The sequence below is a fragment of the Cetorhinus maximus genome, chromosome 1 (genome assembly GCF_964194155.1).
Source record: "Cetorhinus maximus chromosome 1, sCetMax3.hap1.1, whole genome shotgun sequence".
Classification (NCBI taxonomy): Eukaryota; Metazoa; Chordata; class Chondrichthyes; order Lamniformes; family Cetorhinidae; genus Cetorhinus; species Cetorhinus maximus.
This window is the reverse complement of record NC_135879.1, coordinates 7,443,408-7,455,716: the sequence shown is the minus strand read 5'-3', so window position 1 is coordinate 7,455,716 and position 12,309 is coordinate 7,443,408. Positions and strand designations below refer to the sequence as shown.

The 12,309-nt window shown below is 44.0% G+C and overlaps 1 protein-coding gene across 3 annotated transcripts in view; it reads left to right on the top strand.

Annotated features, from left to right (window-relative positions):
* grid2 (glutamate receptor, ionotropic, delta 2) overlaps nucleotides 1-12,309 on the top strand; it is a 928,012-nt gene that overhangs the window by 850,810 nt on the left and 64,893 nt on the right. For all 3 annotated transcript variants that reach the window (XR_013580586.1, XR_013580577.1, XM_078570739.1), the window contains exon 14: nucleotides 7,261-7,427. Coding sequence is in view for 1 of the 3 variants with exons in the window: in XM_078570739.1 (XP_078426865.1) it covers nucleotides 7,261-7,427 (167 nt within the window). In the remaining 2 variants the exon portion in view is untranslated. The remainder of the gene's footprint in view (nucleotides 1-7,260; nucleotides 7,428-12,309) is intronic.

Genomic DNA, 12,309 nt, shown 5'->3' with positions numbered 1-12,309 from the left:
CCCTGTTCAAGAGAGAGGGGAGGGGGAGCAATGAGGTAAAAATTCTATTCCCAATTGCAATTCAGGCAAGATGATGCTCCAACGCAATCCTGACCAGCCTCTCACTTTCCACCCCCCCATAACCCTAAGGTCACCCAAAACTCTACAACCCGTAATCTCATCCCATTCGCCCATCATCCCTGTGCATGCTGATCTACATTGGATCCCAGTTAAGCAACACCTCCATTTCAAAATTCCCATCCTTGTTTTCAAATCCCTTTCTCTCCTCCTCCAGCCTTGCAACTCTCTGAGAGATCTATGCTCCCCCGATTCTAGCTTTATGCACATCCCAATTTTCATCACTCCACCAGTCATGGCCATGTTCTCAGCTTCCTCATTCTTAAGCTCTGGAATTCCCTCCCTAAACCACCCTGTCCTGTTACCTTTATTCCCTCCTTTAAGATGCCCCTTAAAAACTACCTCTTTGGCGAAGCTTTTGGCCAACTGACCTAATCTCTCCTGTGACTCGGTGTCAAAGTTTATCTGATAACGCTACTCCTTTGGGTTACGAGGCTGTTTATTTTGGTTGTGGAGACTTGTCAGAAACGAAAACCCGAGCAGGACGCCGAACAGCTTTGAGAGAGGAAATGGGATAAATATTCCAAAGAAAATGATCGTAGTAGGTACGAGGAACTGGACTGTGGACATCTCTTTCACAGAGCCAGCACAGACTTGATGGGCCGAATGGTCCTGTACTGTAAAGTTCCTTTGATTTTAAATGGATTGGAGCCCAAATGTTCCCTAGGCAAGCTCACCTGCAAAGAAGTGATAAAATAAATAATTATACTTTCATTTCCATGTTGCCTTATCATAGCCAACCAGGTAGCATGTGCTCCACAGAGCACTTCCAATTTCCAGCTAATATGTACAATGAAAAGTTTTTCAGAGGATGGCATTTCACAAGAAATATGTTGAAAATGATAACACCTGGAGCCAAAAGCTCCCTCAGCTTAATATAACTAATAGGCGGTCAGTAGCCTAGTCATAATGTTACCGGACTAGTAATCCAGAGGTCTGGACGAATGCTCTAGAGACATGAGTTCAAATCCCACCATGGGACAGTTAAATTAAATCGGCTAATAAATCTGGAATGAAATGCTAGCCTCCGTTAATAATGATCGTGGAACGCGCAGTTTGTCATAAAAAGCCATTTGCTTCAGGGAAGGAAATCTGCCGTCACCAATCGGGTCTGACCTACATGTGACTCCGGCTCCACCTTCTGATATTTCCCAGCAAGCCACTCAGCCTCAAGAGGAAAGGCATGGTACCCTTCCCACCAAATGGCCGACCCCTGCTCCTAATTTGTATGTTCGTACGCTCACATCCCAAGTATGAATAAAAAAAAGCAATTCAGTCAGGGTGTGAATGAAGAGCAGAGTGGAGTGTGGTTGAACGTAAGCTATTCTGCGCCAGGGACTCTCCAGAGACAGCAGTGAGATGAATGCCCACTTAATCCAGCTGTTTTTTGAATGGGATTGGCTGAGAATGCCCTCTCTCAATGTTGTATTGGCCGTTGCTTTACACTTAGAAATCTGAAAATTGAGAGCCCGTTCAGACTTTTTTTAGAGATCCTGGCTTTGCTTACTGGAGTTAAACTGGTACCGGGGTCCTAATTGCACCAGAGGGCCCCAGTTCTTGTGTCCTCCGACCAGCTCTTAAAAACAGTGGTTAAAATGACAGCTAGGAGCGTGTTGAGAAGCGGGGACCCTATTGATTCACTGATGATTTGTTTAAGAAAGAAGGAATTTGCCTTTATTTAGCTCCTTTCACAACATCGGGACATCTCAAAGTGCCCTACACCCAAAGTACTTTTTGAAGTGTTATAATGTAAGGAATATAGCAGTCAGTTTGTGCACAGCAAGCTCCCACAAACAGCAGGGGGACAAATAACCTGTAAAAGTGATGCTGGTCGGGGTGGGGGGAGGGAGTGACTCCGTTCTCTTTTTCGTTAGTGCCATGGGTCTTTCCTATACATGCAAGAAAGCAGACAGGCCTCCATCTAGCATCTCCTCTGAAAGATGGCACCTCTGACAGTGCAGCACTTCCTCAGTGGTACACTGGACTGTCAGCCTTGATTCCGTGCCCAGCGGCAGGATTTTTGCCCCTACACAAGGGGCAAGTAGTGAGGCGAGCAGGCGCAAACATTTGTGCCATTTTGCCAGCACCATCCCAACACTGAGCCATTTTCCCAGAGGCAGGATTGGGGAAAGGCAGTTAACCAATTATGTGGAATTAGTGGCCTATTAAAGCCTATTGTCAGAGGCTGGCTGGAGTTTTCCAGTTGGCCTGCAAGGACCCCCAGAGAGTCAGGAACTAGACATCTGCCCGGAGGCAGCCTTCCAGTAGCAGATCAGGGTTGTCCATCCCCAACAGTGGACCCGCTGATGAGTCCATTTTTTAATATGAAACTTTTAAAATGTGCAGGAAGGGTGTTTCATGATGGTGGTGCCTCCTCTCTCTCTCTCTTACCGAACTGCAGGTTGCTGCTCCTTCTGAGGGCCTTCTATCAGCCCTCCCAGCTTCGAGCGGCTCCTCTCCCCACCCCCACTGCCCATAATTGGATGGTGAGCCTGCCTTCTGGCTACGAATTGGCCAATTCGAGAAAAATCACTGGCAGGTGACTGGTTTCCCCACACAGCAGGGTCATGACCCACATTTGACCTCAACGCTGGGGATTCCAACCCAAAATGCAAAATCCCCCCCCCCCCCAAGTCTCTGAAGTGGGGCTTGAACCCACAACTGTCTGCCCCAAAGCAATTGTGCCACTGAACCATGACTGGCAGGTTGAAGCCACAAGCAGGTCACTCTCTCAAATTACCTAGATAGGCCAGCATGAAGCCTGACTGATTTTAACTTCCAGACCTCTTTTCAATCGCAATTCTTGATTTGTTTGGGTGACATCAAATTGACCATACAACATACACCTCACCCTTTGACTTCAAAGGTAAAAAAATAGATGGGGTATATAATGTGCGGCTAATTCAATATTGACAATTTTTCATCATCACCCAGAGCTGTGCGAGCTTTCTGACGACAGTGTTGGCCTTGGGACAAAGCTTAAGCTCATGTCCGTGAACTGGATACAGCTATTAATGCAGAACCAAAGTATCTTACAACACACTATTCTATGATGATGTTGCCACTTTAAGGATGTATCAGCACTATACAAGTATCATTCTCAATGTACTTATAAGTTGGAAGTTAAGAAAATGTTTTTGCAGCATTAGGAATTCATCTCATCACCAAGACACAAATTCACCTAAGACTTTTGGGAGACTAGCCAAATGAATCTCAATCAACTGCTGTAATGGGGACATTGCCTTAACTACCTAATGTTCTGATTTTAAATGTGTCAATTGCATATGTACTGAAGCATGAAGACCTGACAGGGTATAATGTAGCACTTTACGGCTTTAGGTGCTGATGAATCTGCTCAGTCAGGGAGTTTCAACAGCGGCGTTTTCCCTCTTTGTATTTGAGCATTACTCTAAATGCGATACAATTAGGTGAATTGGGAACCTGATGAGCAATGAAACCTTTTGATGTCTTGCCGAGAGAATGGCACCGCCTTTCAAGAGAATCAGGCATTGGCACACAGCCTTTTTGTTGATACCATGAAGCGCCGTCAGTCCAAACAACAATGGCAGAGTTAATGTGGCAGCCAGATTGCTCAGCGGCCCGGCTTATTTTAGGGAATGGATGAAAGGATAGAAATATCAGAGATGAAAAGTGGAGTTAAATCAGCGAAAGCTAGGCCTCAGAGTAGACACACATTTCATTTCCTTTCATCCACCATTTGTCATACGCACAGCATTGCTGCTTTAATTCAATGCTGTTAGATCCCAATATCCCTGTACCACCTATGCAAAAGTTGTTGATATCTCTGAACTTTCTTCAGTGTGCCAACTGGGGTGGACAAAGTTACCCTGTCAGTTTCTGCCAAGAAATGTTGCATTGTGGTCGCTAATCTTCTCTAACAAATCAACTGATTATTTTTAATGCAATGACAGTAAAACAGGGACCACGACCATCAATGAGAAGTCTTATATTTTAAAAAAGAGAAAGACTTGCATTTATTTACTATTTTTCATGCTAATAGGAGATTCCAAAGCACTTTTCCGCCAATGAAGTACTTTTTGAAATGTAGTCACAGTTGTAACGTAGGAAAGGTGACAGCCGATTTGTGCACAGCAAGCTCCCACAAACGGCAACGAGATAATACCCAGATGATTTGATTTAGTGAAGTTGGGATTGAGGGATAAATAATGGTCTGGACACCAGAGGTAACTCCCCTGCTGTTCTTTGAAATAGCATCATGGGATCTTTTATGTCCACCTACGAGGACAAACAGGGCTTCATCTTAACATCTCATCCTCAAGACAGCATCTCCAACAGTGCAGCACTCCTTCAGTACTGCATTGGTATGGCAGCCTAGACTTGCGTGCTCAAGTGGACTTGAACCCACAAGCTCTGACTGAGAGGCAAGAGTGCTATCCATTAAGCCATTTGCTGACACAGATTTTTGAACTGATTCAGGTTATAATGCAATGCCAACTTAGTAACTGCAATAAAACAAGAAAATGCAGGTCTGGCAGCATTTGTGGAGGGAGGAACAGAGTTAACAGTTAGGACTTTACCACAGGCTTTGGGCCTCTAATGTCAGCACAAAATGGCGGTCCTGAGACAGCACTTGCCAGCAGTGGGTCCAGACGAATTTCTGTTACACTCCTCTTAACCTCTTACAACTAGACTGGTTACAATCCAATATCCATTCACATACTCTTGATCACACATCCGTGCCATCACTAAAACTGCCTATTTCCACATCAGTAACGTCTAATAAACCAGCCCCTGCTTCACTTCATGTGCTATTGAAACTCTCTTCCATGCCTTTGTTAACTCTACACTGGCCAATTCCAACTCATTCCTGGCTGGCTTCCCACATTCCATAAACTTGAAGCCATCCAAACCTTTTGCTGCCCATGCCGTAACTCACGCCAAGTCGCGTTCACCTCTTCACCCCTGTGCCCACTAACTTACATTGGTTCGCGGTTAGGCAACACCTTGATTTTAAAATTCTCATCCTTGTTTCCAAATCCTTCCATGGGCATCTCCCCGGCTCCCTTTGTAATCTTTGTAATCTCCTCCAGCCCCAGAACCGTCCGAGACATCTGCGCTCCTCTAATTCTGGCCACTTGAGCATCTCCAATTTTCATAAGTACACCACTGTTGGCCATGCCTTTAACTGGTATTCCCTCCCTAAAGGTCCTTGCTTCCCTATCTTGCTTTCCACCTTTAAGATGCTCCTTAAAACTTACATCTTTAACCAAGCTTTTTGTCACCTGCCGTAATATCTCCTTTTGTGACTCAGTGTCATGTTTTCTTTGATAATGATCCTGTGAAGAACTTTGGGGCATTTCACTTCATGAAAGGTGATATATAAATACAATCTGATGTTGTGACAGTAGTCCTGTGTACTGTGACCCTTGCACAAATGCAATAAAGATGACAGCACCAGTTCTCCAGACATCTTCCTTTTAATCTTAACTCCCCACTGGGAACACAAGAGCACTGAATTTACCCTTAAATTTCATAAGTCTCAACTATCACTTTATCTTCGTATCTACAGGCAACTGTGACACCCAAAAGAAAGAGAGAGAGAAAAAAAGTTCAGCTTCGGACCTGTAAGGGAGGGAAGAAACCTGATCATTATTTGCACTTTTCATGACTTCTGTTCATTTCAGCCTGAACTGCAAAGATGACAAGCTCTATAAGGACATCTCCAAAGATAATTTCCCTATAAGTTAGTTTCTCTGAGTCAAGGGAAAAGGTTCCTTCATTAACTATCAATGGCCGTTCCATCTCAGGTGCCCGCTATTTGAAATAGAAACTGCTCCTGGTTTATCAACTGACAGATTTTCATTGGGTGCGTGTGCTGCAGAACATTAGTGTGAATATGTACCTCACGTTGACATGAATAGGCGTCATTTATTGATAGGATGAACAGTGGATGTATGGGTAATTACTGATTTCCATTTGCACCTCCTCCCCCCACCCAAACTTCCTGGTACCTCCTTCTCTATCTCTAGAAAGCACCTCGGGAAGATTTTAATATGTTAATGGTGATGTATAAGTGCAAGCTGTTCGCAGAATCATAGACTCATACAGCATAGAAGGAGGCCATTTGACCCTTTGTGCTTGTGCCATCTCTTTGAAAGAGCCACTCAATTAGTCCATCCCCCACCATCTAAGTCCCACTCTTTCCCTAGAATCCTGTAAATATGTTCTTTCCACGTATTTATCCAATTCCCTTTTGAAATATTGGGCTTAACTTTTGCTTTGGAGGTGGGGAGTAGGATCCGGGAATGTATCCAGATCCCAAATTTGCCCTTGGGAGGAGGAACATGACTTTTTGGGATTTTGATGGTGTGCCCCCTTAACCGGCATGGAGACAGGTTCCCAGTCGAATTAAGGACAACAGGCAGCTCTCGAAGTTGGAGGGCCAATCAGAACCCTTCCAGCTTCAAAGGAACAGAAGGCTGTAGTAAAGGGTAAGTAACTGGGAGGGCACCTCCCTGGTATTCTGCCCCCCACCCCCCCCCCCACCCCACCCCCCAGCCTCCCCACCCCCATCGCACCATTGACCATTGAACTGTTATCAACAAGGCTCCCAATGAGCCTAACTGACTGCCCGCCTCATGAGACCCATACCCTCTTGCCCTAAAATGGCCGACGCCAGGAACAGGGTCAGGTTGGCACCGGTATTTTTAGGCCCCGTCCACCTCTGCGTCCAACCTCGGCGGCTCTGCTTCCACTGTTCCTTCAGGTAACGCATTCCAAATCATAACAGCTCCCTGCATTAAAACAATTGCAAATGGTCTTAAGTCTGTGTCCTCTGGTCACTGGAAATAATTCCTCCCTATTTGCTCTACCAAAACCCTTCATAATTCTGAACACACAGCTTTCTTATTCAGTTGGAGCCTCAGTATCAAATGATATCCTCCGGAATGCAGTCGTATTTTTATATGATAAACGCACAAAAAGTCGACTTGACGTAATTGTAGTGCTACCTTAGCTTGGCAATGGCAATCAAGTTTTTTCTCTTTTCTCTCTCTTCCTTTGCTTTTCTCCCAAATGTTTCACCCACAAAAGGAGGGATGCAAAAGAAAGGCCGGATCAAGCGGCGTTGGGTTTGACTGAAATCTATTCTCTAACTCGCAGGTGAAAGCCGGGAATTATGCCTTCGTTTGGGATGTGGCAGTGTTGGAATACATTGCCCTGAACAGCCCTGACTGCTCTTTATTCACTGTTGGCAACACCCTGGCAGACCGAGGATATGGCATCGCTCTCCAGCATGGCAGCCCCTACAGAGACATCTTTTCCCAAAGGTAGGATCTCACAGATTTAACGTCGTTTATCCCGTGTGTCTACTCAGCTCCCCTTCAACAGGAAGAGCTTCTGGATCAAGAGCACATCAAACCAAACTGACCCTCCTGTCATCAAGGCAAAATGTTTTTATTAAGCACAAAACATACACTTGTTTTCACTTGTACTAATTTCTAATGTCTCTTTTGCCCGAGCATGTTTGTGGAGTGTTTAATGAATGGCAGATGCGCTGATGCAAAAATGTTTAATATCATTATTGTTGCCTTTTTTGTAAATGTATATTTCTACCATATTTTTCAAATATCCTGATCTTCACTCAATCTTTTTCCGAATGCTGTTGATCAGGTTAGAGTAGAACAGTTTTGAAACAGGCAGAGGAATGGAAGCCTGAACAGAGGGATTCAAACAGAGGTCACATTATTGGACATCCATTAAAATTCCCTTAAACAGGAATCTTTTCCAAATGGAACCTAAAGGCTAAAGGAACCTAAATGTTATTTGTTCACGATATATACCCTTAATTTTTATGAAGCAGAATCAGTGGAGGACTTCTGAAAGTTAAACCTTTCATTTCCTTTAGAAATCTGCTCCTTCTGACATATATCGCATTGCTTGTACTAAGCCCTTTGATGTCATCTCCCCTACAAAAGAAAGGGTTTGCATTTATTTTGTGCCTTCCACAAAGTCAGGAGCTCAAAGAGCTTTACAGCCAATGAAATATTTGTTATAAGGTCAGAAAACATGGCTTCCATTTTGCACACAGCAAGCTCCCACAAACAGCAATGTGATAACGTCCAGATAATCTGTTTTAGTGGTGTTGGCCGAGGGACACCAGGGATAACCTACTCTTCTCTGAAATAGTGCCGTGGGGTTATTACACCTGCCTGCAGAGCAGACAGGGCCTCATTTTTAACATTTCAGCTGAAACCTGGAAGGTCATGTGAAACATGACTTTAATCGTGACATAGTTTTACCATTTAGTGTCCTACTGCACATATATTAAACACCCGCTTGAAGCCAAATAGTTCAGACATTATAATACCACAAAATCTAACCCATGAACATCAGCAGATACCACAGAAAGAGATGGTCAATAAAAGCTTATTCAGGTGAGCAATCAGCTTCCTGCTCAGCACCGTGACTGATGATGTTGGAGGTGAAGGGTTTATACTGTTGCCGTGTCCTCTAAAGATGGAATTGCTGAGAACCTTCACTCATGTCCAGAATTATCAGCACAGCCTCGGTTACCTTGCAACAATGTCACCTCTGGGACACAGAACCAAAGTTAAACCAGGTTGACAGGATATAAGTCTTTCCTCTGATGTTTGGGAGAATCCTACTTGAGGCTGGCATGGGCCCCTCAAGTATCCAAAACTCCCCGCACAATATCCCTGCTATAATAATGTTGACAATCGTACTCCGGTAAAACATCAGAATGGCTCGTATGCAGAAAAGGAAGCTGGACCTTATATATGTTTCAGAATCATATCTCTCCAGACTGAATTTTTCAGAATGGAAGGACATGGCATGACCTGGACATTTGGGTGTTAATCTGGGATTTTTTTTAAAAGGTCATCAATTCACCTTGGAACTGTCAGCAAGCAGGCCTCTTCCAAGAAATCATCTGACCTTTATGGTACTTGAGGAAGATCTGGTTGTTTGTTTTGAATAATAATTACTTTAATTGTTGGACAAAAAAAACTGAAAAGGAAGGTTGGTAACTCGCTGGAAATCACATGGAAAGCGGCCCTTCATCGCACAGGAGAATTCCAGGTCAACAGCGTCTAGACCCTGCGGACTTTATCCTTCATTTTATAACACCCATCCTCTAAAGGCCATCTCTGCAGAGAGACTCTATCTATTTGTTGTGTGTGTGTGTGTGTGCACGCAATGGGGGAATTCTTTAGGAAGAGATAGATAGTTATACTTCTCGATCACAATTGTGTGTTAACCAATGCTTGCAACTTGTTAAAAGAGGTTTTGTTTTCAAATAAATTAATCATGCTAAATTTTTGAAAGAATCCAGGTTAGAGTCTCTTTTCCTCTGGGTACGAGAGGTATAGGTACACAATTGACCATTTCGGTGAGAAAATTAAACACTTAAATTAATGGTATGACCTGCAGAGTAGTGGGGCTGGATAATTCGCACACTCCTCCCATCCCGGTTGTAAGATCTGCAATGTTGGAGCTTAAGAGAGACAATTATGCTAAGTGTCAGTCATGGCACAATTGATATCATTCTTACCGCTGTATCAATGGGTTGTAGATTCAATTTCAGCTTCCAAGAATTGAGCACATAATCTAGACTGACGCTCCAGTGGTATGCAGCACTGTTGAAGGTGCTGTCCTTTGGATGAAGTATTAAACTAATGTTCCACCTGCCTTCTTGAGGGGACATGAAAGATCCCCATCACGCTACTTGAAGAGGAGCAGGGAATTCTCAATAGTATCCAGGTCAGCACTTCTCCCTCAACCAACATATAGGGCAGAATCTTCTGGCTGGCGTGCAGGTGGCGGAGTCCACACGCCAGTGCTTAAAATGTCGCGCCTTGACATTGCGCGAGCGTCCCGACGTCAGCTCGAGGCATCACGATATTTCGGTCGGCGGGTGCGCTATGCAGCGGGATGCACGCCCGCCATTAATTAAAGGCCTGGTTAAGGCCATTAACTCTCCAATCGACCAGGATTTTGAGGGGCCCGTGCGAACTTCGGGTTGGCACAGGGGCCCAACAGACAGGTGGGTAAGTGATTTTTTTTAACAAACCTCATCCAGTGGCGGGATGAGGTTTGATATCAGGTTTAAAAACTTTTAATAAATTGTTTGTGTTCTTCACTAACAGGTCCCATCTCGTGTGACATTTTTCACATGAGGGGGGACATGTTAATGATTTTTTAATTTTTCTATTTTGAGAGTTTCACAGAGTTTCAGCAATCTCCCTGGGGCAGCACTTTGCCTCAGGGAGATGTGCGCACTCTCGCAATTGGGGAATCCCCCCCCTGCCCACACAGGAAGCGCATAGCGCCTCCCGTCGGGTGACACGCTGGGTGGGCCTTAATTGGCCCGCCCACTTAAAATGGCGGCAGGGCCCGTTTCGGCGGCGGCGATTGGCTGCCCGCCCGCCCGTCATGGGGAAAATTCTGCCCCTAGAAACAGATTATCTGGCCATTTCTCTCACGTTCTTTGTGGGAGCTTGCTGTGTATAAATTGCCCGCTGTGCTTCCTGCATTACAAAACTGACAGACCTTCAAAAGCTGCAATGGCTGTGAAGCATTTTGGGACATTCTGAAGTTGTAAAAGTTCTTTCTTCTTCCTTCATGATTACTTTAATGCTGATGCTGAGTGCAAGAGGGTTGTGTTATATCGCTGGAGAAACACAGAAACACTTCCAACTAAAATAAGGTTGCTTTAAAATGCTGCGACAGGTCATTTCCCTGAGTTTAAATGACAAAATGGCACATCAGTACATCCAGAGAGCAATAACAGCTTAAAACAAAATAGATAAATCCAGAAAAATGTCCCACAGTATGAGGAGAAAAGGTCCCAACTATTGCCATCCTTTACAGGATGATGGTAAAAGTTTAAGGAAATTGGAGCCACTCTATCTTCTCAAAAAAAGATGCAGGACCTCTAATAGCAACACCCTTGCTGCACTTAAAACAGATTACACGATTTCATTAAACATACCTGCGGGGGATTTTTGGGCAACTGCAGTGTTTATATTTAGTTAGAGGGGGATGCATCAGTATCCATGTGCAGTAGACTTGATAATTGTTCTTCAGGATGAGTCGAGTTCAATCAGTAAATAACTGCTCAAGGATAAAATGAATCTGTGTGTCATAGTATTTGGTTCTTGCTGACTATCACAGTTCAGAAAAGGTAATTCATCTCCCTTTCTCGGCATTGCGTTTTTTCCCTGTAATCAATTTTATACGGAACTGAGAATTGAGCCAAACTGGCTTCATCTGCGTGATAGATACTGAATCTTTATGAGGTGAATGTTCATCTTTAGTGCTCCTGATACAGATCTTTCATCAGATGAGTGCAAATTCCATTTATCTTGAATGCAGGCACAGAAAGCTCCATGTTTGATAAGAACAGCCTTTGGAATCTTTTGCTTGATGCAATGTTTGAATTATCCGTTTAGTATGAATGGTTTTCATTAGAGATTGTTTAATGTTTTTGCAGTTTGCCATAGCAACATTAACCTGTTCGGTTTGGTCATGTGGGTCAGGGGTATCCAATGTGTGACCCCCCCAATCACCCTGACCCCTGGCAATCGGGCCCTCAAAAGCCAAGTAGTCTGTTTCTTTCATTCCTGGGATGTGAGTGTTATTGGCAAATTCAGCATATTGCCTATCCCTAGTTGCCCTTGAGAAGTTGGTGGTGAATCTTTTTTTTAAACATTCTTAAATGCGAGGGAGGTACATCCACAGTGCTTAAGGTGTTCCAGGATTTTCACTCAGCGACAATGAAGAAATGGTAATATGTTTCCAAATTTTGCTGGTTGGGAGTGAAACCTGCAGATTTTGGTATTCCAATGTACCTGTCGCCCTTGTCCTTCTAGATCAGGTTTGTTCAACCTTTTCAGTTGGGGGGGACGCATTTCAATTTTTCTCAAACTCAGTGGGGGCCAATGCACAATTTTCAGAAAGATAAGGTTTGTCGACAACATGAAACATGAATTTCAAAAAAGAACGCAGACATAGGAAAAGAAACAACTTGCTGAGCAAACAAAAAAGCCACCACAATAAATTGATTATTTATTACTCATTATTTTTTAAATTAAGATGACCATTTGAGTGTGAAAAGATGAGAGTGTCCAGCTCGCACTTACTCACGCTCACCACTGAGAGTGGGTGAGAGCGCCTTCTGGTGTGTGGGGT